General features: G+C 44.7%; 1 protein-coding gene across 2 annotated transcripts in view; it reads right to left on the reverse strand.

Annotated features, from left to right (window-relative positions):
* Window positions 1-278: 278 nt before the first annotated feature.
* NONO (non-POU domain containing octamer binding) overlaps window positions 279-26,368 on the reverse strand; it is a 360,169-nt gene continuing 334,079 nt past the window's right edge. For both annotated transcript variants that reach the window (XM_033945165.1, XM_033945166.1), the window contains one exon: window positions 279-1,266. In XM_033945165.1, the coding sequence (XP_033801056.1) occupies window positions 1,132-1,266 (135 nt within the window). In that variant the 3' untranslated portion in view covers window positions 279-1,131. The remainder of the gene's footprint in view (window positions 1,267-26,368) is intronic.

Raw genomic sequence — 26,368 nt, forward strand, 5'->3', positions numbered from 1 at the left:
TTGAAACACATGCAATATCCTTCTGCAGTCAACTTGCAGGTTGAAAGACATAACTCATAACTACTAGACGCATTGCAGTAGAACTCAGACTTGCATAGTTAGGGGGAAACGGCCTAGAACCGCTAGTAAGAGTGCTACCATTACACAATTAGCATGTCCTTTTATACAGTGCTCACCAGGAGACACTAACTGTAACCACCACTCTTCCACTCTCCTCAAAGTCATCCTCCCTTTCACCCAACAGTCATTGTTCACCAAGAGACTCCAACAGACACTAGTTCAAAAAAGCTTAAAATCCAGTTTAATAATACATGACTATAACACTCCTCAGACCAACTGCAGCCTGTTAGCGAAATTATTACAGTAGGTGTTCAAACATTGTACACAGTCTTCAAACACATCTACACAAAAAAGACAGGCAATTTTTAAAGTCGGTTACATAAGAAGTTAGCATTGGGCCCAATCCCTGGTTTGGGTTACAGTGTCAATGTCTACAGGACAGCACTTAAATTACCAGTAAAAAGAAAGAGCGATACAATAACACATCAAAAGATTCATTATAACAAGATACTGGCAGCTGCAGCTGTTCAGTTTACTTTACAAAAAACAAAAGCAAATGGTTCATGGTGACATTGGAAAAAAAAAATCTCAAATAAAAGTCCCTGGTTAACGCATATGATAGTCACCAAGGATAAATCACTCAAACAGGGTAATTCTGTTGGCAGAGGGAAGAAGGGGGCATGTGCATACAATTGCATTTACAAAGAATGAAGTTTTTCAGCTGAATTATAAGGATCAGCCTGAAAACTAATCTGTGGTGACAAAGGACCACCAGGCTTGGTATAGAACAGACTTAAAAGAAAAAAAGTTGCTCTAACATGACAGAGAAATCAGGGTGCAATTTATATCTTACATGTATTTCCTTAAAGATGCCTGCATCCCGTCACAGGCTAGGAATGCTTCATGTACAACTTGAAACTACTAAAAAATGGTACTGCCTGTCACAGAGCGGCCCAGAAAAAATAAAACTACAAAATTAAAACTACCTGGAACACATCTCCACCCTGACTCTCTGCATTCCCTAAACCTGTGCTTTCCTCTACAAGAGAGTACAGAGTGGGTTAAACGTAACTAGTATCTGCGACGTTTGTTGGGTCCAAAATCTGCTCCAGGGGCTCCCCGGGTGAAGCCAGGTTGGCTGGCCCCCAAGGTTCCAAGTCCTTCCATTGCGCTGCTTTGGCCAAAGCGATCAGCAGGGGGCGGAGTCTGCAAAAACAACAAGAAAAAGATTACCAGTAGATCCATAACAGATGCACCTCATTCACCATCTTCACCAGACTAGTCCAAAACTTGTGGGTTGTGACCATCGCCCAGAAAATGAACACAGAAAATAAAATCCTACATGCAAGGCATTGCACAATCTCCAGTTCAAAAGTTTTATTGAAATTTTGGGGAAAAGAATATCGGTCAAAAAGTACAAATGCAGTGAAAGTACAAAACACTAGATAGCAATATATCATAAGTAACAAATCAATGTACATTTCACCGTGCCAATAGCCCCTGAGCCAAACCAGTACACATAAAGCCTGAAGATGAAGGCAAAAGGAGGCTGAAGGAGTATAAAGAGAGGAGGAGGAAAGAAAAAGAAAAGAATAGAAGGAAGAAAGAAAAGAAAGAAACAAGATCTACAAGAGAAAAGTACATCATCTTGTTGCAAAAGTGGTCAATTAACTAGATTGTATAAAATGATCTAAGAATTTCCAAGGAGAAGGAGGATGAAAGGAATGAATAGAAAATTTGGAAATACAATGCTTTTCATGAGCATAAGATTCATATTTATGGTACATGCATAACGAGTTCCACCAAAAGGTGTAATCCAGTAAAGAGGCTAACTTCCAATTCTTTAGTATGTGCATGAGAGCTGTAACAAACATGGCATCAATTTGGTGGGACAGGTAGAATTGGCAAAACAAGAGTGTTGAGATCTGATAATAATCACATCAAAAGAGAGTTCCGATGAACAGGATGCGATAGCTTTGATAATGGACCAGATGCGGGACCAGAAGGGATAGATATGTTTGCAGTGAAACAACATATGATCCAGGGTGCCATCAACTTCCAGGCAGTGCCAACATTTAGGGTCAGATTTGAGATTGGCTTTCCACATACGAAACAGAGTCCAGACTGCATGCCACATGATAAAGAACATTGATTAGGAAATTCTCGATTACATCAAGGGTCTATTTGTCACTGACCATAACAATTCCCAGTCAATGTCTTGTGTAGGGATAGATTGAATGGGGAGAAAAAAATATAGTGATGATCTCTTAAAATGTGATAGAAGGTTGAAATAGCTTTACCACCAATTAAAACACATGCACACCAACGGTGAACGGAATTGAGGGCAGCTGTATCCTCAAAATGGAAAGAAGCTTGAGCTATAGCAGATATCAGAAGAGTCCATTGAGAGTGGCATTGGAGTAAGGTGGGGTAAAGAGAACAAAATTTGGGAAAAGGTATGATCGAGTCAGAGATTCTTAATTGATCAACAGACCAAAGACCGGCATTTTGCCACTTCTTCCAAAAGAAAGGTTTTCCATTGTGATGGAGTTTGGAGTTATACCACAGTGACATGTCCAATCTATTATAGACAGAAATATCGGCGGCAGCATCCAGATGACGAAGGGCTAGCTGTGTTGTACTCAACAATGTGTATATTCTTAGACATTTAGGTATGGTAATGGTACAAAGGATGTACAATCTCAAATGCTCAGTATTTCAATAGTGACAGGTGAAAGCAGCTCCTGACTCTGAGAACTGGGCATCAGTTGAGCAGATGATTACCTCACTTGAGGTATAGGTTTTAAGCACAAGAGTACATATGCCAAATTCAATTTGATCTGAAGCACAGATAATACCCAAAGAATCGATTCTTCTCACCCCTCCCTTTTTAGGGGAAGGGAAAATATTGGTGAACAAGGATTTAAACAACTGAATGGGAAGTTGCTTCCTCACACCAAGACATCAGAAGAATTCTGCAGTGTTTGTTCCAGGTTACACTAGTAGATAACAAACAGCTCAAATTATGCACCTGTACTGTGGAGCAGGGAAGGCACATGCCTTTCTTCAACTAGTCCTAAGGGAACCTGGTTAAAGGCTGAGTGTTCATTCCAGCAGCAGAACTCCTTCCAGAGCACTAAGCCAAAAAAACTGATATTTCCTACCAGCTCAGCCCATGTGCCTGAGGTAATTTTTAGAGCATGCTTCATGATGCAGGCCTCAGAAGTCAGAGACAACTCAAAGTAGTCCAAGTCCCCTCCCTGCTCCACCAACTCCCACTTGTTTCTTTTTCTTCAGCCAGAGTTTCTAACATTTAAATTTAATCCCAAGACAAGAGCCTTAAGCAAATCTGTATTTTTTAGTATGTGGTTGCAAGCGAGGTCTTCCACCAGCACAAGTAGAGGGGGGCATCGTTCATATGATTGGCCTGAATGAGCTCAGGTTGCAGCTGCCTTTTTTTGCTGGCAAGAGCAGCACCCTGAATGGCATTAAGGCTGCAGCACAGCCTGCAAACTTAAGGAGATCCTTAAGGCATATTTCATAGGAGCTTCCAGGAAGCTGCACTTAGCATTGTCAGTGAGTCTTTTGGTCCTAGCAGCCTCTTTTGGAGTGCCCACTGCAAAACAAGCCATAACCTAATTTACCAGTTACTTATTCAGCAATGAAAAAAATGATAATTTAGTGGCAACTTGCAAGTTGTAGGTATAAGTACAGGAAGAGCAGCCATCTTGGACAGCCTTCTGAAGTAACTTGTCTAAATCTTTACCAGTGAAAACTTGTTGCTTGTCTTCATTGCTAAGTTTTATGGAGCTCCTTTCCTAACTTTTAAATTCAACTATAAACGGCCTTGACCTGTTCATTAAATTATCCAGTTAAGATCCGACTTTGTGTCATTTATCAATATGGACAGGGTTGAGATGATGCAATTGTTGGATGGGTCGAGAACAGACATGAATTGGTCTTATTTCAATTCTCCAGACTGGTTCCTTTTTTGTAAATTATTTAGGAAGTACACTAGGTCTAATTGTAGGCTTGACAATTGTCCTTCCAATATATTGAGAAACGCATCTTTCAAGTTTAAAACTGAATTATTTAGATGGATTACATTTTTATTTAATGAGGGACGATTTCCAGAAGATCTTGGCCATATTGTAGTTACTCCTATTGTTAAAAATTCAAAGGAGCCTATTACTTGTAAAACTAATTATAGGCCTGTGGCTAGCATTCCATTGTTTGGGAAACTTATGGAGGACTTGGTAAACGTTGAACTAGTTAATTATTTGGATAAATTTAATATTTTGCATGATTATCAGTCGGGCTTCCGTGCTGGTATCAGTACTGAAACAGTTCTTGCATCTTTATTGGATTATCTGTATACGCAATTCAGCCTAGGTATAAGTGTCTTGATTCTACAACTAGATCTCAGTACTTTAGTGCGTTTGACTTGGTTGACCATGATCTTTTATTAATTTGTCTGGAGCCCATGGGAATCACTGGGAATGTCCTTAGGTGGTTTGAAGGATTTTTACACAGTAGATCCTATCAAGTATATTTTATTGGACATACTCATTCACCTGGAGCAATCCATCTGGCATCCCTCATGGATAACCATTGTCACCTACTCTCTTCAACATATATTTGATTTCCCTGGCTAACCTTTTGCAAAAATTTATGCTGATGACATTACTGTGCTATTGCCCATCTTTTTCTGAGAACGTAAAAGCCCAGATTGCTGAAATTTTGGCAAAAATACAACTTTGGATGTTTAGATTTAAACTTAACTCAGATAAAACAAAATTATTTCTTGCCAGCCCTAATGATACCATTTTAGGCAAAAATGTTTTAATCAATGATCAAACCTTTGAAATTATCCCTTCCATTAGGATTTTAGGGGTCACACTAGATAGACAGTTAATATTTGAGGATCATACTGACCTTAAGATAAAATGATGTTTTATGATCCTCTCGAAACTCAGAACCATCAAAGGATACTTTGATTTTGTTTCTTTTAGAATTCTGGTACAGTCTCTAATTCTGTCTGTTCTCGACTATTGTAATATTGTCTATCTTGCATCATTTAAGAAAAATTTACAAAGTATTCAATTAGTACAAAAAGCACAGTTACTTACCGTAACAGGTGTTATCCAGGGACAGCAGGCAGATATTCTTAACGCATGGGTGACGTCACCGACGGAGCCCCGGTACGGACCTTTTTAACTATAAAGTTCTAGTTGGCCGCACCGCGCATGCGCGAGTGCCTTCCCACCCGACGGAGGAGAGCGTGGTCCCCAGTTAAGATAAGCCAGTTAAGAAGCCAACCCGGGGAGGAGGGTGGGATGTAAGAATATCTGCCTGCTGTCCCTGGATAACACCTGTTACGGTAAGTAACTGTGCTTTATCCCAGGACAAGCAGGCAGCATATTCTTAACGCATGGGTGACCTCCAAGCTAACAGAGAGGGAGGAGGGATGGTTGGCCATTAGGAAAATAAATTTTGTAACACAGATTGGCCGAAGTGTCCATCCCGTCTGGAGAAGGCATCCAGACAGTAGTGAGTAGTGAACGTGTGAACTGAGGACCAAGTGGCAGCCTTGCAGATTTCCTCGATGGGCGTGGAACGGAGGAAAGCCACAGAAGCAGCCATAGCTCTGACCCTGTGGGCCGTGACAGCACCTTCCAGTGAGAGACCGGCCCGAGCATAACAGAACGCAATACAGGCAGCAAGCCAGTTGGAAAGCGTCCGTTTAGAGACAGGACGACCTAGACGGTTAGGATCGAAGGTCAGAAAGAGCTGAGGGGAAGAGCGGTGAGCCCTGGTACGGTCAAGGTAGTATGCAAGGGCACGCTTACAATCTAGCGTGTGCAACGCCTGTTCCCCAGGATGATAATGGGGTTTAGGGAAAAAGACAGGCAACACAATGGACTGGTTGAGGTGAAAAACCGAGACCACCTTGGGAAGGAATTTAGGATGGGTACGCAGAACCACCTTGTCATGGTGAAAAATAGTGAATGGTGGATCGGCGACCAGTGCATGCATCTCACTAACCCTCCTGGCAGAGGTGATGGCCATGAGGAAAAGCACCTTCCATGTCAGAAGTTTGAGCGAAGTTGTGGCAAGAGGCTCAAAAGGGGGTTTCATGAGGGCTGATAAAACCACATTCAGGTCCCAGACGACAGGAGGAGGCTTCAGAGGTGGTTTGACATTGAAGAGGCCTCTCATGAACCGGGAAACCAGTGGATGAGCCGTGAGAGGTTTTCCGAGGATAGGCTCATGAAACGCAGTGATGGCACTGAGGTGGACTCTGATTGAGGTAGACTTGAGGCCAGCGTCGGACAGAGAGAGCAAATAGTCCAGTACAGTTTCCACCGCTAATGAGGTGGGATCGTGATGATGCAGTAGACACCAAGAGGAGAACCTGGTCCACTTCTGATGGTAACATTGGAGGGTGGCCGATTTCCTGGAGGCATCCAAAATGCGACGGACAGGCTGAGACAGATTCTCTGGAGAGGTCAGCCCGAGAGAAACCAAGCTGTCAGGTGGAGCGAAGACAGATTGGGATGCAGTAGAGACTGACGTTGCTGCGTAAGTAGAGTAGGAAACACAGGAAGAGGAATAGGCTCCCTGGAGCTGAGCTGAAGCAGGAGGGAGAACCAGTGTTGGCGAGGCCACCGAGGAGCGATGAGAATCATGGTGGCCCTGTCCCTGCGGAGTTTGGATAACGTCCGCAACATCAGAGGTAGTGGAGGAAAGGCATAGAGGAACCGATCCGTCCAGTCGAGCAAGAATGCATCTGGGGTCAGACGATGAGGAGAGAAGAGTCTGGAACAGAACTGGGGCAGCTGATGGTTGTGAGGTGCTGCAAAGAGGTCCACCTGCGGAGTGCCCCAGCGAGCAAAGATGGAGTGGAGTGTTGAAGGGTCCAGAGTCCACTCGTGAGGTTGAAGGATGCGGCTGAGATTGTCGGCCAGGGAGTTCTGTTCGCCCTGGATATAGACAGCCTTGAGGAAGAGATTGCGGGCCGTGGCCCAGGTCCAGATGCGGAGAGCCTCCTGACAGAGGAGGCGAGATCTGGTGCCGCCTTGCTTGTTTATGTAGTACATGGCGACTTGATTGTCTGTGCACAGGAGAAGAACCTGAGGGCAGAGAAGGTGCTGGAAGGCCTTGAGAGCATAGAACATGGCTCTGAGTTCCAGGAAATTGATGTGATGTTGACGCTCCTGAGGGGTCCAGAGTCCCTGGGTGCGTAGATCTCCCAGGTGAGCTCCCCACGCATAGGGGGAGGCATCCGTGGTTACGATCATGGAGTGAGGGGGTAGATGAAAGAGTAGACCCCTGGAAAGATTTGAGGAGTTCAACCACCATTGAAGAGATTGCTGAAGAGACGATGGCACAGAGATGGGATGAGAAAGAAGATCCGTGGTCTGTGACCATTGGTTGGCAAGAGTCCATTGAGGTGTCCTGAGGTGGAGTCGCGCCAGAGGAAGCACATGGACCGTCGAGGCCATGTGGCCCAGGAGGACCATCATCTGTCGGGCAGGAATGGAGTGATGAAGGAGCACCTGACGACAGAGGTGGAGCAGGGTCCGTTGACGGTCGGAGGGGAGAAACGCCCTCATTAGTGTGGTGTCGAGAACTGCTCCAATGAACTGAAGTCGCTGTGTGGGAAGCAGATGCGACTTGGGGTAGTTGATCTCGAACCCCAGGAGATGGAGGAGAGAGATGGTGTGATGAGTGGCTTGCAGCACAAGTGGAGACGTAGGTGCTTTCACCAACCAATCGTCCAAGTAGGGGAACACCTGGAGGTTGTGAGACCTGAGGAAGGCCGCCACCACAATAAGGCACTTGGTGAACACCCTGGGCGATGAAGCGAGGCCAAAAGGTAGCACTTTGTACTGATAGTGACGATGCTGTATCTGAAATCGTAGGTAGCGACGTGAAGTCGGATTGATTGGGATGCGAGTGTAGGCCTCTTTGAGGTCCAGGGAACATAGCCAGTCGTGTTGAGAGAGAAGAGGGTAAAGCGTGGCAAGGGAGAGCATTCTGAACTTCTCCTTGACCAGACACTTGTTGAGGTCCCTGAGATCGAGAATGGGACGAAGGTCTCCTGTCTTCTTGGGAACCAGGAAGTAGCGGGAGTAGAATCCCTGACCCCTTTGGTCCGGAGGCACCTCTTCGATGGCATTGAGAAGGAGGAGGGATTGGACCTCCCTCAGGAGGAGGGGGGTTTGGGAGGAGTGAGAAGCAGACTCTACGGGAGGATTGTCTGGTGGAAGAGTCTGGAAGTTGAGAGAGTAGCCGTGGTGAATGATGTTGAGGACCCATTGGTCTGATGTGATGACCTCCCAACGGCTGAGGAAGATTTGGAGGCGACCTCCGATAGGCTGAGGAAGAGGCAATGATGATGGGAGACTGGCTATGCCTGGAGGAAAAAGTCAAAAGGGCTGAGATGGTTTTGACGGAGGGAGAGGCTTGGCAGGTTGGTGAGACTGTGAGCGAGCCTGAGATTGATGCTGTTGACGAGGTCGGCGAGGCTGCTTTTGAGGCGGGTTGAGAGGTCTGGCCGAGAACCTGCGCTGGTAGGAAGACTGCTATCTGTAGGTGCGAGCAGGTGGAGTCTTCTTTTTAGGTTTAATCAGAGTGTCCCACCTGGTCTCATGTGCTGAGAGTTTCTGGGTTGTTGAGTCCAGGGACTCTCCGAAGAGTTCATCACCCAGACAAGGTGCGTTAGCCAGGCGGTCCTGGTGGTTAATGTCCAGGTCAGAGACTCTCAGCCATGCCAAACATCGCATGGCCACCGCCATGGCAGATGCACGAGAGGTCAGCTCAAATGAGTCGTAGATGGAGCGAACCATGAATTTCCTGAGTTGGAGGAGGCTGGAAATATGTTGCTGGAAAAGAGGGACCTTACGCTCAGGAAGGTATTTCTATAAGGAGGAGAGCTGTTGCACCAGATTCTTCATGTAGAAGGAGAAGTGGAAGGTGTAGTTGTTGGCTCTATTGGCTAACATGGCATTTTGGAAAAGGCGCTTACCAAATTTATCCATGGTTTTTCCCTCTCTGCCAGGAGGGGTGGAGGCATATACACTGGAACCCTGAGATTTTTTCAAAGTAGATTCCACCAGGAGGGACTCGTGGGGCAATTGAGGCTTATCAAATCCTGGGATTGGAATAACCTGGTACAAGCTATCCAATTTACGAGGGGCTCCAGGAACCGTGAGGGGAACTTCCCAGTTTTTATAGAAAGTTTCCCGTAAGATGTCGTGGACGGGCAACTTCAGAAATTCTTTGGGAGGTTGCTCAAAGTCTAGGGCATCGAGGAAAGCCTGAGACTTTTTAGAGTCGGACTCTAAGGGAATGGAAAGAGCTGCTGACATCTCCCTAAGGAATTTGGAGAAAGAGGATTGCTCTGGTTTAGAGACGGTGTCGGTCATGGAGGGTTCTTCGTCGGTTGACGAAGCGTCCTCCTTGGTACCGTGAGGGGAGTCTTCCCACAAATCTGGGTCCCTAACGTCGGGGTGCGTACGTTTGGACATCGGTGTGGAGGGCTCGGCATGGCGGGTCTTTGAAGGAGATTTGCCTGAGCACACCGAGGCTGTACCGGGTGAGGAAGACCCATGTCGTTCCTGGGACCGGACAGGGTCGGCAGCATCATGGGTATGTACTGCAGGTGTTTCTGCTAAGAGCACCGGCATGGAAGTATTAATCGGTACCGAGGGGGTCGACACCGATGGGACAGTGTGAGGCTCGGACCGGTCCCGTACCGGAAGGTGCGGTGCCAGCAACGCCGGCAACAGTTGTTGGAGCTGTTGTTGCAGCTGCTCCTGTAACTGTGTTTGGAGTATGGCCGCGATGCGGTCGTCCAGGGGAGGCACCGGTACCGCTTTTTTCTTCTTCGGTACCATAGGTGCCGCTCTACGCTCCGGCGATGAGGAGGCCGATGATGAGGCACTCATTGAGATCGGAGCGGAGCGTTTGCGGGGCCGGTGCGGTGCCGGGAGGGCCGGTGTCGCAACCGTGGCAGGAGGGAGCTCAAGGGAAGTGGGAGGCTTCTTAGCCAGCTTACCTGGGCCCAACGACCCCGAGGAAGGGTCCGGTGGTGTCGATGTCGTTGGTGCCGACTTTTGTGGTGCCGTCGACGTCGCAGTCGGTTCCATGGCAGATCCGGTACCAAACAAAATATTTTGTTGGATCTGCCGATTTTTCAAAGTACGCTTTTTAAGCGTAGCACAGCGGGTGCAGGTGTCAGCCCGATGCTCAGGACCCAAGCACTGGAGGCACCAATTGTGTGGGTCGGTGAGGGAGATCGGGCGTGCACACCGCTGGCACTTCTTAAAACCCGGTTGAGGGGGCATGAATGGAAACACGGCCTCCGCAAAATCGAACCCGGAGGCCTGTATGGTGGCAACAGGCCCCGCCGGGGCCGGCCTGAAAAAATAAAGAAAACTCGACGAGTTTTTTTTTTTTTAAAACAAAAATAAAGGGAATCCAATAAGAAAAAAGGAAGAAAAGTGAAGAAATACGCGAGCGGGAAGGCAAAAATTAGTTTTTCAACGGCTGTTGAAAACACATGCGTCTTCTTCGCTCCGCGGAAACGAAGAAACTGGGGACCACGCTCTCCTCCGTCGGGCGAGAAGGCACTCGCGCATGCGCGGTGCGGCCAACTAGAACTTTCTAGTTAAAAAGGTCCGTACCGGGGCTCCGTCGGTGATGTCACCCATGCGTTAAGAATATGCTGCCTGCTTGTCCTGGGATAATACAGCAGTGTGCCTAATCTTTGGCCTGAAGAAATATGATCACATTAGCCCATATTATTGGCAATTACACTGGTTGCCTTTTGAGGCACGTATTTTTTTAAAATTTGGTTGTCTTTGTTTTAAATCTCTTTTTGGTTTGGCTCTGGGACATCTAGCATCTCAATTCAATTTTTATACCTCATTAAAAAACACTCGTAATAAGTTAATGTTTATGTATCCTTCAGTTAAGAACTGTCGTTACAAGAAATTTTTGAATAGAATATTTGCCTTTCAACTAGGCAAACTGAACTCTTGGTTAAGCCCGCTTATTTGTCAAACAGATTCTTATAATGTTTTTAAAAACACGTTTGATAAGTTTGTTAAATAACTATGTATTTTTTTTTTATCTTGTCATTCATTTTTATTAATTTGATATACCTTTCACTGATTGTATAGTTCTTCTTTGTTGTTAACCGCCTGGAACTTCGTGGATGGACGGTATACAAGAATAAATTTATTATTATTATTAAAAGAGGCAGAATAGAGCGCTTTCATTAAGCATAAAACATAATTCTTAAAGGAAAGTCCTGTCAGTAGAAAGTGTTAGTATTCTGATAGGAATATTTGGGAGCAAGAATTTTCATTCTCCTTAGAGTTTGGGAGGTCTTTCAATTCCTTTGTATTTTAGTGCTCTGAGGGAGTGCAGAAAATAACTCTAGATTACCCAAGAACAGGAAGCAGAGGTCCTTGAGCTCCACTGGATATTTCTCAGGCATGAGTTGTAATGTGCACAGTCTTTAATGCCTAGAGTTGTATTCTTACCAAAGTAGCATGTGTACTCAGTATCCATAAGGATGGGCCCTTCACTATTCTAGAAAATAGCATTTCCTCAGATTTCTATGCTCCTGAGATCTTTGATCGTAGTTTTTCTCTCCCTGGGACTTTCCTCCATAAGAACACCCACTAAGAAGATCTGAGCACCTACGAGGGGTGTTCAATAATTTATCTACCCAAGTATGAAAGAAAGCAGTAAGTGTGTTGAAACATGTCTATGCATGTTGTGACTCGTCTCAAGTTTACTCATGCACAGTTGCAGCTCAGTGCGAGTAACATTTCAAGAGACAGGATGTCAGGAGAGTACTTGTACAAGTCAAGTAAGAAAGTGCTAGATTTGGAATACCATTCAATGATAACATTTCTCACAAAAGAAGGGAAAAAGCCAAAAAGAGATCCATGAATGCATGACTGCAGTTTATGGTGAGTCTGTCCCATCATCCTACAAAGTAAAATTTTGAAGTAAGCAGTTTAAGTGGAGTAGAAAGTCCACTGAAGATGACCCTCACACTGGAAGGCCTGTAAATTTGCAAGGAAGTCAAGGATTTAATTTTGTCAGACAAACAAATTAAATTAAGATTTCCTGAACAGCTGAAGAAATGGATATCTCAGCAGGTAGTTTGGAAAATAATTCATGAAAAATTGGGCATGTCCAAGGTTTGTACAAGATGGGTTCCAAGAATGCTGACACCATGTCAGAAGGCCATGAGGCTCCAATGCTGTCAGGAAAATGTGGAGATGTTCTGTGAAGACCAAGTGATTTTTTTTTTTTCATTGTTTGGTGACTGGAGATGAGACTTAGGTCTATCACAGAGATATTGGAGTCAATGCAGTGGAAGCACAAGTCATCCCCCACCCCAAAAAAGCTCGTCGTGGCAACTGTCTTCTGGGATGATGAAGGGCTTTTGCTTCTGGAGTTCATGCCACACAAGACAACCATAACCAGGGAAAGTTACGCTAACACAATGATCACTTTGTGGAAGTCAATCAAGGAGAAAAGATAAGGAAAACTCATAGCAGGCTTGCTGCTTCGTCATGACAATCACAGGCTGCCATCCGAAAATATGGGTTTCAGCAGCTGAACCATCAACCCCACAATTTTGACCTGGTTGCCTCAGATTATTTCCTGTTCCGAGTTCTGAAGAAATCTCTCCATGGATAGTGGTTTTCAAGTGAAGATGACGTCAAAGATGCTGTGATGTCCTGGTTTGAAGGTCAAAAAGAAGAATTCTTTTCATAGAGGTCAAAGTCGTTGCAGGAAAAGTGGATGAAGTATATGGAGCTTTCAGGGGACTATACTGAAAAATAGAAAACATTTTTTTGAAAACTCTTTTTTTTCCTACTGAGGTAGATAAATTATTGAACGCCCCTCATACAAAACATTCCCTTATTTATCAAGCCATGCAGGCTCTGATTTGAATGCAGTCAGCTTCCCTGCAGCAGCCTGCACTCCTTTGGCCCTAAGTGGGGAACAGCTAATTTTATTGAGGAGGATGTCTGTTACTAGCTTTCACAGAGCATCACTCCAGGAGAGTATTTAGATCAATGCTGTCTTGTTAAAATGTTTATTTTATTTTATTTTTATTTTTCCTCTAACTCTACTTTTCACTTCTCTATTACCCTCCAGGTACTTTAGTTAGATTGTGAGCCTTCGGGACAGTAAGGGAATTTTTCAAGTACCTTTCTTATTTCTAATCTTAATGTATATTTTCTGTAAACCGCTTAGAACCTAACGGATGTAGCGGTATATAAGAAATAAATTACATTACATTACATTGCTAGCTAGAATCCTTCAGGAAGCAGACTTCTCAGTGTAAGTAACATTCCAAGAGACTGGCTAAGTTTTTGCTGAGTCTTGCTCATAATGATCATGGTTAAGAGATAATATTCAGTGTAATTTGGTATGGGAGGCCCAGCGTACCCAGATAGAAGTGGTGTGGATGGCAATTGATGCTAAAAGCATTTGACAGGGTATGGCTGGGCCTTTCTGTGGCATTGGGGAGAAACTGTGTGTGGGATTTAGGCCTCTGCATAGTTCCCCTCGGGCAAAGATAAAGGTTAATGGGGTATACAATGATCCTTTTGTGACTGAGAGGGGCACAAGGAAGGGCTGCCACGTCACTGCTTTTTTGTCCTATTTATTGAACTTCTGGCAGCCTCAAAGAGGGTTATTATGGTGGGGCTGGATCTCAATTCTTATGTTGAAATATATTTATTGAACATCAAAGTGCAAGCAAACAAAGCACACAGGGTATAACAATTTTCTGTGGTAGACGCACATTAAAAACCCTGCACCCCATCCCTCCCTCCCCCCTTATCTCCAAGCATGGTACCTGTATGTGAGCAGTAAAATGCAAACTATCTAGATCACAAATTTAAGAGTCTACTCTGAGCGTGCGGAGTAAGATCCATCCAGAAATGCTCCTAAATCAGACTAAAACGGTGGCCCCGACCCTTGGTCAGATCCACAAATTGTCTATGTTCCAAAGAAGCATAGGTAATCATCAGCGATCTCCAATGGATATAAGTCGGTGGGTTGTTAGACAGCCAATAGAACAGGATAGCCTTTTTGCCCAAAAGCATCACACCTGCCACAAAAGCAGACATTCCTTTGAGTTGAGGCGCCGCTATTTGGTAAAATTCAAAAAGAGCTCTGGGAGTGGGTGTCCATCGCCTCCCCCAAATTGATGTAGTGTACCGGCCCAGACACTGCCAAAACCGGGTGATGTGCGGGCAAGACCAGAACATGTGGCCCAGTGTAGCATGATCTTGAGCACACTTAAGACAATTATGAGATTGCATAATGCCCATCCAGAATGCTCGCATGGGCTCAATACTTAATATATTACCTCGCTTACTGTTTTTGTTCCAGGTTCTACGGCTTAAAGTTTTGAACTTTATATGGGTCGGGAAACATCCTAGACCAGGGCTGCCCAAGTCCAGTCCTCGAGATCTACTGGCAGGCCAGGTTTTCAGGATATCCACAATGAACATGCATGAGAGAGATTTGCATACCAAGAAGGCAATGCAGGCAAATCTCTCATATGCATATTCATTGCAGATATCCAGAAAACCTGGCCTGCCAGTAGATCTCGAGGACCGGACTTAGGCAGCCCTGTCCTAGACTCTTGCTCAGAGTGCTTACTAGCAGTCAGGAGCAGGGGAGATGGGCAGTTCCCAATATACTGTGATACTTCCGGGCATCACAATTACACTTTTTGGAGGACTGGGAGTTTGGGAGAGATAAACATTACATTACAGAACTATTTATATTCCACCATAGCCCTTATTAGTTCCAGGCAGATTACAATAAATCAGATGACCAGAAATAAACCCAGTTAAACAGGCAATATTGAAAAAAAATCATAAAAACAATCAGTTCAAAAATTTCTTGAATAAAACTGTTTTTAAAAGTTTTCTAAAAACTAAATACTTAGTTTCTGATCTAACAGTGAGAGGAAGGAGGGTTAGAAGGAGGAGGAAGAGGAAGGAGAATTAGAAGGAAAAGTGTGCCTTTTTGCAGATGATACCAAGATTTGTAACAGAGTAGACACCGAAGAGGGAGTGGAAAATATGAAAAAGGATCTACAAAAGTTAGAGGAATGGTCTAATGCCTGGCAACTAAAATTCAATGCAAAGAAATGCAGAGTAATGCATTTGGGGATTAATAATAAGAAGGAACCGTATATGCTGGGAGGAGAGAAGCTGATATGCACGGACGGGGAGAGGGACCTTGGGGTGATAGTGTCCGAAGATCTAAAGGCGAAAAAACAGTGTGACAAGGCAGTGGCTGCTGCCAGAACGATGCTGGGCTGTATAAAGAGAGGCGTAGTCAGTAGAAGAAAGAAGGTGTTGATGCCCCTGTACAGGTCATTGGTAAGGCCCCAGAGTATTGTGTTCAGTTTTGGAGACCGTATCTGGCGAAAGACGTAAGAAGACTTGAGGCGGTCCAGAGGAGGGCGACGAAAATGATAGGAGGCTTGCGCCAGAAGACGTATGAGGAGAGACTGGAAGCCCTGAATATGTATACCCTAGAGCAGTGATTCCCAACCCTGTCCTGGAGGAACACCAGGCCAATCGGGTTTTCAGGCTAGCCCTAATGAATATGCATGAAAGAGATTTGCATATGATGGAAGTGATAGGCATGCAAATTTGCTTCATGCATATTCATTAGGGCTAGCCTGAAAACCCAATTGGCCTGGTGTTCCTCCAGGACAGGGTTGGGAACCACTGCCCTAGAGGAAAGGAGAGACAGGGGAGATATGATTCTTGAAGGGTATTAACGTAGAACAAAATCTTTTCCAGAGAAAGGAAAATGGGAAAACCAGAGGACATAATTTGAGGTTGAGGGGTGGTAGATTCAGGGGCAATGTTAGGAAATTCTACTTTACGGAGAGGGTAGTGGATGCCTGGAATGCGCTCCCAAGAGAGGTGGTGGAGAGTAAAACTGTGACTGAGTTCAAAGAAGCGTGGGATGAACACAGAAGATTTAGAATCAGAAAATAATATTAAATATTGAACTAGGCCAGTTACTGGGCAGACTTGCACAGTCTGTGTGTGGCCGTTTGGTGGAGGATGGGCAGGGGAGGGCTTCAACGGCTGGGAGGGTGTAGATGGGCTGGAGTAAGTCTTAACAGAGATTTTGGCAGTTGGAACCCAAGCACAGTACCGGGTAAAGCTTTGGATTCTTGCCCAGAAATAGCTAAGAAGAAAAATTAAAAAAAATTAAATTAAAAAAAAAAAAAAAAAAATTTAAATTGAATCAGGTTGGGCAGACTGGATGGACCATTCGGGATCTACTATGTTACTATGTTATGTTACTAAGTTTATTCCAAATAGTCGGAGCTTGATAACTAAAAGAAGCACTAAGTGTTTGGTTGGAACAGAAGCATTACCTTTGATACTCTCCCATTTAAGAACTGCTCTCCAACCAAAGGAACTTGAGGTTCGTTTGGACAACCTCTTCATGAACCATCTGCTTGCCCTGTATTGGTAACATAGAATATTGCTACTCCTTGGGTTTTGGCCAGGTACTATTGACCTAGATTGGCCATGAGAACGGGTGATTGGGCTTGATGGACCATTGGTCTGACCCAGTAAGGCTATTCTTATGTTCTTAGTGTATATACAGAGTCACCTTCGAAAGAGATGGGGTAGGAGTGGGGTGGTCTCCACACTGTCTAGTGTTAGTAGTGAACCTTTGTTTAACGTGGGTTATGAACATGCTGTTTTTAAAAGATGGGCAGGGAGCGGGTTCAGTAAGTTTAGGCATTTCTTGGAAGGAGTTACTGGAGATGATTTTCAAAAGTTTGGGGAGGTAAATTATTATCCTTACCAGTTGAGGCATTTTCTTTCTGCTCAGGGCTGGCTGGCTGTGAATACTGCAAACTCAGAGCATTGGGAAAATATATGGCTTGCCTTGAGGAGGGTTTCCAGACCCCTCTCACTGCTTTACAGATATATCAGAGGTCTGGATACCACTAAACTTCTCTTTAAGAACACAAGTGGGAGCGAGATTTGGGTGTAGCTTTCACAGTACAGGAATGGTCCAGGATCCTGTTGGAAGAAAGCTTCTGTCTGTGTGTTAGTACAGGAAAATGCTTATAAAATAGTAACATAATGGTACTATACTCCTGTACGATTGAAGGAAATGTTTCCATCAGCTTCTGTAGTGTGTTGGTATTGTGATTTTGCATATTAGATGAACTTGTAATTTAATTCAACAATTCTGGTTAAGGGTTGGTGTGGAAATGTCTAAAATGCTACTTATATCCTAAGCAGGCAACAAATGATAAATACATAAAAAGACAAACTCTACAAATTTATCAAAACATCAGCAACACAATAAAAAGTTGGATTAGGATCCAAGATGGCGACCGCTAAGACGTGCTGAGAAGTACGCATCTTGCCGCTCAGATCTTCTTTTTGTTTCTAATTGCTACGGAGGGTTTGTGTCCCGATTTCCTAACTATGCCGAAGAGGAGAGGGAAGAGCTCTTTAGGTGCCTCGCAGCGCTCTGTTGTGCCGACTCTCGGCAATATTGAAGACCTGTTGCAGCGAATGCAGGGAGCTACTAACCTGACGTCTGAAGTTAGCTTTCTGAGGGCACCGGGGTCGAGCGAGACCGGGTTTGCGCCTCCTGGGCTGGATACCACCTTGAGACCAGATGTACGAGCACCACCCCCGCAGCTGCGATCACCAGCTCTCCAAGGGGTGAGGTAACCCAGGAGCTGGGGGCGGACCTTACTCCCGAGGTAGTTTACAGCGTTATGGAGAGCCTGGAGCCAGAACTCCCTGTACAGGGAAAGTCTGTAGAAGATTCTGAGCCTTTGTCAACTACTGGAGGTGGAATAAACCAGACGGAATTAAGCCAGGGAACTTTTCTTCAAGGTGAGCATTTCTACACCCAACAAAAAATTCCTATTTGGGAGAAGCCCACTCAGGTGACTCTGGAGTATCTATGGGACTTAGTGGCTAATTTTGCTAAAACTATTAGCCCCGATTTCCACTACATAGAGAACAAACTGATTCAACATACTAAAGAGCTTAAAGACATAAAAGAAGATCAGACTACTTCAAAAATTTTAGTACAAAAGCTTGACCAAGATGTTTCAGCTTCTAAACAATTGCAAGAGGCCCTAGTTAAGGATAATGTTAATCTCAGAAAGAAATTGGAAATGCTTGAGAATGCATCAAGAAATAATAACTTGAGACTTGTTAATTTTCCAAGATTGACAATGGTGACTTCTAGGGAGATGCTTAGGAGATACCTGGTAGAAATTTTACAAGTTCCTGAAGAAACACTTCCTCCATTTTCTCAAGTTTATTACCTTCCCAATAAAAATGGCCTCAATTACAGAAGAAATCAGAACAAGCAACCTTAAATGTGTCGGAAATTTTGGAGACATCTGATAAGGACATGGTAATATCTTCCACACTGATATATTAACTGTAGCTCTTTCGATTGACAAAGGATGGTTAGTGAGGCTTTTCTTTAAAAATAAACAGAAAGAGTTCTTAGGATTAAAAATTCAAATGTATCCTGATCTTTCAAGAGAGACTCAGAAATGTCGTCGAGAATTTCTTCTTATGAGACCAGGGGTCATTCTGTTAGGGGCAACTTTTTACCTGAGATATCCTTGTAAGTGTATTATATGCCACTGTTCTGTTAAATATGTTTTTTTTTTAAACCTTGTCAGTTAACTGCTTTCTTGGCTATGTCCCGAAAAGATGGCGGAACAACAACAAGTGCTCTAGAAGTTTAATAAGTATCTCCTACCTTAGCACTATGCTTAGCATATATCTTGAATGATTATTATTCATATTTTTTTTTTTTCTCTCGCTTATGTGAATTCTTGGATCTTAAGTTGAGGACTTGAGTTGTGCTAGATGAAATTATAAATTCTTTTTATTTCTTATTTTATTTTTAAAGATAATCAAGGTATGAAGGTTTTTATACTTTGAGAGAATTGTTCCATCTAACCAACTTTCTGTACAAGTGTTTACTTGATATGTAAATGTGGAAACTTATAAATAAATTAAAAAAAAGTTGGATTAGTTCTTGTTCAGTTGTCGTTTTGATGGATGTATATGCTGGGGGAGGTGGTGGGGGGGGTTGTTGACAGCCTTGTTCTGAAGCAATGGCGTACCTAGCATATGTGACACCCGGGACCCATCATTTTTTGGCACACCCCCATCTGTATGAAAAACATGATTTTTAGTAACAAGCCACATGTCATACACGTGGCATGCCCGGTCGAACGGATGGAAGAAATTTTTATTTTTGAAAACAAGAAAAAACGAATGAAAATCAGCAATTAAGAGAAAAATTAACAAAAACCGTGGACTTTAGAAGGCACAAGTGAAAAATCTTCACGCAGAGAGTCGAAGACGGACTTCTCGGCTCCGCGGAAAAGTAAGAACTGAGGAGAGGCGCCCTGCGCTGGGCGGGAAGGCACTCGCGCATGTGCGGTTCGGGCGACTCGAAACTTCGAGTTTCTTCAAGCAAGACTGCTTGTGAGCGTCCGCATCGGGGCTCCGTTGGATCATGTCACTCATTAGTGAGAATACCTGCCTGCTTGTCCTGGGATAAAGGCAGCATCTTACATACTGCAGTGAGCAGTACAACATCAAAACACCCATTGTAAAACTAAACAAGCCAGACTAGTACAGATCAATCCTACACCATCAATCCTAACAGAAAACCATGTCTTTCGAACACACACAACACAGAAAACACATTCGCCCAGTAGGAATATGTCATCACTAACCCCTCCCTCTTTTACAAAACTATAGTGTGGATTTTAGCCACGGTGGTAACAGCTCTGATGCTCATAGAATTCTGAGCATCAGAGCTGCTACCACCACGGCTGGTGCTAAAAAATGCTCCACAGCAAGGGGAGATAAAATAGAAATACATAGACAAAGGTTAAATTGAACCAGCAAGAAGCTGGACTCTGCATACAATGCAACACCACAGAAATAGTGACACATGTCTCCTAACGCAATAAATAAATAGAACATTTTTGTTCTTCCTTTGTCTTCTCTGGTTTCTGCTTTCCTCATCTTCTTGTTACTCTCTTCCTTCCATCCACTGTCTCTCTTCTCTCTGCATCTTCCATTACTGTGCCTCTCCCTTTCTCCCTCCTTCCAAATTGTTCTGGCACCCATCTTCTTCCCTCTGCTCCTCCCATAGTCCGGCATCTCTGTCTTCTTCCCTGCCAGCGTCTTCTCCCAACTCTCTCTTCCCCATTTCCCTTCAGCGTCTTCTCCCCACTCTCTCTTCCCCATTTTCCTGCAGCATCTTCTCCCTACTCTCTGTTCCCCATTTCCCTTCAGCATCTTCTCCCCACTCTCTGTTCCCCATTTCCATTCAGCATCTTCTTCCCACTCTGTCTTCCCCATGTGCTTTCAGCGGCCTTCTCCCCCCCTCTGTTTTACCCTGTTTTCCTCTCCACCCCACCTTTTCTCCCTTTCTCCCTCCCTGCCCCTTACCTTCGTGGCACTTTCTCCCCCCCCGGCCCGGACAACAGGCCCGGAACAACAAACCTCCCTGCCCTGTGGCCGGTGATGTCTAAACTGCCTTCTTACAGCAGCCGGAGCGTTGTAGTTACATATGGCTGCCGTAAAGGTCATCTCTGATGCAACTTCTGGTTGCGTCAGAGATGACCTTTATGGCAGAAACACGCAGCTTCAACGCTCTAGCTCAGGGGTGCCCACACGTTTTGGACTTGCGAGCTACTTTTAAAATGACCAAGTCAAAATGATCTATCAACAATAAAATTAAAAAACAAAAAACAAAACACAAAGCACATTGTACGCTGAGAAAATGTTAATTATCATTCCTATTCTGGGGTTTTTTCAGAGGTCAAGGCAGATGACTCTATGCACTGTCACCTCAGTAACAACCATACAAAAATAGGCAAATTAGCCCCCTCCCTTTTTACTAAAGCACAATAGCATTTTTTAGCACAGGGAGCTGCGCTGAATGCCCAGGGCTGCTCTCGATGCTCATAGGCTCCCTGCGCTAAAAACCGCTATTGCGGTTTAATAATAGGGGCCATAGTGCAAAATATAGACAGCAGATATTAATTCAGACACATTTTGATCACTAAATTTAAAATAAAATCATTTTTTCTACCTTGTTGTCTGGTGATTTCATGAGTCTCTGGTTGCACTTTCATCTTCTGACTGTGCATCCAATCTTTCTTCCCTTCTTTCAGCCTGTATGCTTCCTCTCCTCCAGACCTTATTCCCTCCCCTGACCTTTTCTTCCTCTCCCTGCCTCCCTTTCTTTTTTTCTCTCTTCATGCCCCCTTTCTTTTTCTCCATTTCCCTTCTTTCCTTCTGTCTCCCTGCCTGCCCCCTTTCTTTCTTTCTCCTTGCCCTCCCCTAAGTCATTGCCGCCGCCATCGGGAAACAGCCCCCCAAGTCACCGCCATCGGGTAATATGCCCCAAAGCTGCTGCCGCCCCAAGCTCTCCCTGCTTTGGGTTGACCAGCATTTCTCTTCGACGTCAATTCTGCCGTCAGAGAGGAAGTTCCGCCAGCAAGGCAGCGATTGGCTGGCCCAAACTTCCTCTCCGACGGCAGAATTGAGGTCGGGGAGAGGAAGGCTGATCGGCCTGGTAGAATTTTCCGGACCTGGCTGGCTGTGCACCCCCCCTAAGGCTGCACCTGGGGCGGATCGCCACCCCCTTGGTACACCACTGTTCTGAAGAACCAACAGAGCAGGATTAAAGGTGTGCAATATGATGTCTGGAGGGAGTTTTTACAAGAGGGGGTGGGTTGGGGGTACAATTCTAATTTCATATCCTTTGTTGGAAGATATATTTATGTATGGATTATTTTTGTATGCAGAAAAATCGCAGTCTCCGAGATGCGGAGGAATGGTTCCCGACAAGAGAGTCTGGCATTCTAAGACCCACCGCACTGAGGTAACAGTGACTAGAAACACAGTCATGATCGTCAAGTCCAAGAGGGAAGCATCCTGAAGGCTAGACAACACCAGGTTGAGGTCCCAGGAAGGGAATAGCTACTTGACCAGGGGTTTGATGCGAAGAGCCCCTTTCAAAATCTAGTGACATCAGGATGAGACGCCAAAGAGGAACAACGATATTGGTCTCTAAAACAAGAGAGTCCAGCTACCTGAACCCAAAGAGACACTACAGTGAGGCCTTTATCAAGTCCAGCTTGCAGAAAGGCAAGAATCACTGAGATCTGAGCTGAATACGGGTCCACCTGGTCCTGAGCGCACCAATGTTGGAAAGCCTGCCATGCTTTAGCGTAAGTAGAAACTTCTTAGACTTGAGAAATGTTGATAACCACTTCAGAATAACTTGTGTTCTAAGGCTGCATGCTCAAAAGCCATGCCATAAGAGCAAAGCAACTCAGGTAAGCAGGTCTGGATGGGCATTCAGCCAAAGGTTGTAAACCTTGCGAAGATGCATCATATCTGCATACTGCGATCTACGAGGCCAATCTGGAACCACCATGACTTGGCCCAGATGGACTGCGATCTGCCGAACGACTCAGCCTATCATTGGCCAGAAAGGAAAGATATACAGGAGAATCTCCTGAGGCCACGGCTGCACTAGAGCATAGAAACCCTCACTTCCAGGATCGGATCTTTGACTGAAGAAATTATCCACTTTCTTGTTCTTCGCCGTGCCATGAGGTTACATAGAAACATGATGGTAGATATAGGCCAAATGGCCCATCTAGTCTGCCCATCCACAGTAACCATTATCTCTCTCTGAGAGATCCCACGTGCCTATCCCAGGCCCTCTTGAATTAAGACAGTCTGTTTCCACCATCTCTTCCAGGAGACTATTCCACGCATCTACCACCCTGCCAAATTTCAGACCATTCTTCAAGCTTCGCCAGTCTTTTGTCATGTTATTCACACCATATAGCGTGTCTACTCTATTGCAGATTTTGGTATCATCCGCAAAGAGGCAAATCTTACCCGACAACCCTTCAGCAATATAATTTATAAAAATGTTAAAAAGAAAAGGCCCAAGAACAGAACCTTGAGGCACACCACTGGTAACATCCCTTTCCTCAAAGTGATCCCCACTGATCACTACCCTATGTCGCCTTCCATTCAACCAGTTCTTGACTCAGCCCGTCACTTTGGGACCAATTCAGAGGGCACTCAATTTATTTATTAGACGTCTTTGTGGAACACTGTCAACGGCTTTGCTAAAATCTAAATACACCACCACATCTAGTGCACATCCTCTATCCAATTCTCTGGTCACCCAGTCAAAAATTGATCAGATTTGTCTGACAAGACAAATCCATGTTGCCTCCGGTCCTGTCCACAGGATTCTAGAAACTTGACCAGTCTCTGTTTTAAAAGTGTTGCCATTAATTTGCTTACCACAGAAGTCAGACTTACCAGCCTGTAATTCCCTTCTTCCTTACTTCCACTTGCTCTTCTAAAGTTTTACTATATGTGGTTTTTCACTGGGTCAATGTTTATTAGATCTTTCACTATTTTTTTATGTTATGCAATATGCAATTTGATTTATGTCACTCAATATGCAATTTGTTTTTATGGTTTTAATGTGTTTCTTTATCATTCTTTAATTAGTGGCTCCTGAAGAAGGTGTCCTTTTAAATGCTGAAATTGGGATCCTTGTTGGGACTCATTAACACAACCTTGTTATTCCTAATAAAGACTTGCCTTGGTTGATTCAGACATCCCCTTGTCTTTTCTTGTTGTTGTCTTTGTATCCTAAGAAGAGGGACTCTTCTGTTTTGCCAAACTGCTATGACCACCATCACCTTGGTGAAGGTACGGGGAGCCATAGCCAGCCCAAAGGACAGAGCCAAGAACTGGTAATCCTGTTCCAGGACATGAAACTGCAAGAATTTGCGGTGGGCTGGAAAAATTGGAATCTGCAATTAGGCTTTTGTGAGATCCAGAAAGGCAGGGAACTCTCCAGGGGCCACAACTGCAATGACTGATTACACCATCTCCATGTGAAAGCGTGGAATCTTGAAAGCCGCATTCATGTGCTGAAGATCCAGAATAGGTCTCCAATCTTCGGAGCCTTTCTTTAGCACAACAAAGTATACAGAGATCTGCCTGAACCTGAGAGGGGAAGAATGTTGGCTTTGAAACTCATTCCACAAATGTTTCATAAATTCAGAGAAAGAAAGCCTCTGGCTCCTGAGGCGTAGGGCCATCCTTTGATGACTTAACTTTGCATTTCTTAGGCTACGGAGGGTCCTCAGCCAGGCGCACAGAATTAGAAGCTGTGCCAAGCCCCGAAAATAAAGGCAGCCGTCCCACCAGGCTAGCCGAGTGTTTGGTCACCTGTTTCAACAGGAGAGAGGCTAAGTTGGATGCTTCCGCCTCTCTCGGGCGCGCCATGTAGCACAAGAATGTTCTTGAGGTAATAAATTTGAACAATCCTGGCAAGAATTCACATCAGGAGAGCCCAAGGACTCTATCTCAAAAATTGCAGTTTTGGAGAAGGGAGCTTTTGAAAAAAAAAAAAAAAGAAGAAATAAATAAAAAGATAGCTAAAAATCCAAGATTGCCACTGCTATGAAATGCACACCAAAATTGCAATTTTTTCACATTTACCAAAGTAAAAAAACAGTGATTTTAGGATTTTTAAGGCGGGGGAACATAGGGGGGGGACATGCAGAAACTTTGAAAACCCCTTTTCAGATCTCCCCCAATTCACTTCACAGGGTGTGACAGCCTTTACTCAGTGACCTGTTTGTGGAACTGTGCTGAAGCCTGTCTCAGCTCTCTTAAAGTAGCTGGATAACTGTCTCATGCTTGGAATGCCTCTGCAATGCTGATCTTCGGGCTGCCAGTCAGACCCTATGCCTGACTGCACCTCCACCCCTGTGAACCAACCGACGTGCACCGGGACGGGCGGAGGTAAGGAGATGCAGCTGGCACCCTGCAAGATACCATTGAGCTTCCTAAGGGCACCTAACAGCCTGTGTTCGACCCCTGCCTTAACAATAGGTGAAAACATGAGGGACGACTTACCACCACTCTGAGACTCGGGGGTAAGAGGGTTGGTTTCAGAAGGGGGAGGTGGGGGGGTCCGGGAACGGCAGACTGGGGGTTCTTAGTTTAGGGAATGGATGGTGTTTGGGGTTTTGGTACTGCTTTATTAGGTATTTTGGTTTGCGGTGCAGAAGGATGCTTTACTGACCCTTTCCCTGGTTGGGTTGAGTGTGGAGGGGTGGGGGGGAGTTCAAGGATTGCTCTGGGGGGGATTTTTGTCTGCTCATATCTCATCATTGTTTATCCTCAGTGTTACTTTATATTGTCTTGTTTCTCTTTGGTATTGAGATACGTTTCTATGGGGTTCTTGTTGGCCTCTAGCTGTGATGTTATATTGGCGTGTGTTTAAAAAATTCAATAAAAATTTGTATTAAAAAACCCAAAAAAACAACTTCAGGGACAGCCCTGTGCTCCAAAGAAAACTAAGCAGGCTGTTTAACAGGTATCCACTGGGATTGGCCTGTCAACTACAGACTGAAGTCTGGGTTCTCAATGAAGGCAAAGCTGAAGAAATGCTCTAAGCACAAGAATCCTGGGAAAAAAGGACTAAAACACACTGAATAAAATAATGAAGAAGAGAGCAGAACAACACACTCCTGCTGGCATGCATGCAGAATGGCAAAAACTGTAGATGGAGCTAGAGAGCACAGTGAAGTACAGCAGAGGCACAGAGAAAAAATCCAGAGTGGATTTCTTCTGCAGATGGCACACGGCCATGGGTCTCTACCACCCATATGTCTAGAATGTCTGCTCTATTCCACTGGAAATTATATTTCTCACTTAGAATTCATGCCACCAAAAATCAGAACAGGCTTGAGGGCAATGCAGCGTTTTGCTAATTGCCATCCTGGTGTTTACCTTGTGGTTGGCTCCCTCCTCCTCCTCACTGCTGCAGTTGTTTCTGTGCACAGTCACGGGTGGTGGCTCACCTGGAAGCCTTCCCTCTGATGTTGCGATGTCAGAGAGAAGGCTTCCACTCAGGTGCGGGATGTGTGTAGGAGCTGCTGCCCGCGGCTTTGTGCACAAAAACGACTATGGCAGTGAGGAGGAGGGAGCTGGCCCCAAGGTAAACACCCGCTGGAAGGAGGGAAGTACTTGAGGCACAGAATGGAGGGAGGGAGAGAGGAGGGAGCATAAAATTCAGACAAATGATGAAGGGCGGGAGGGGGCATGAACTTGGAATGTAGAATGAAGGGAAGGAG

The sequence above is a fragment of the Geotrypetes seraphini genome, chromosome 5 (genome assembly GCF_902459505.1).
Source record: "Geotrypetes seraphini chromosome 5, aGeoSer1.1, whole genome shotgun sequence".
NCBI lineage: Eukaryota > Metazoa > Chordata > Amphibia > Gymnophiona > Dermophiidae > Geotrypetes > Geotrypetes seraphini.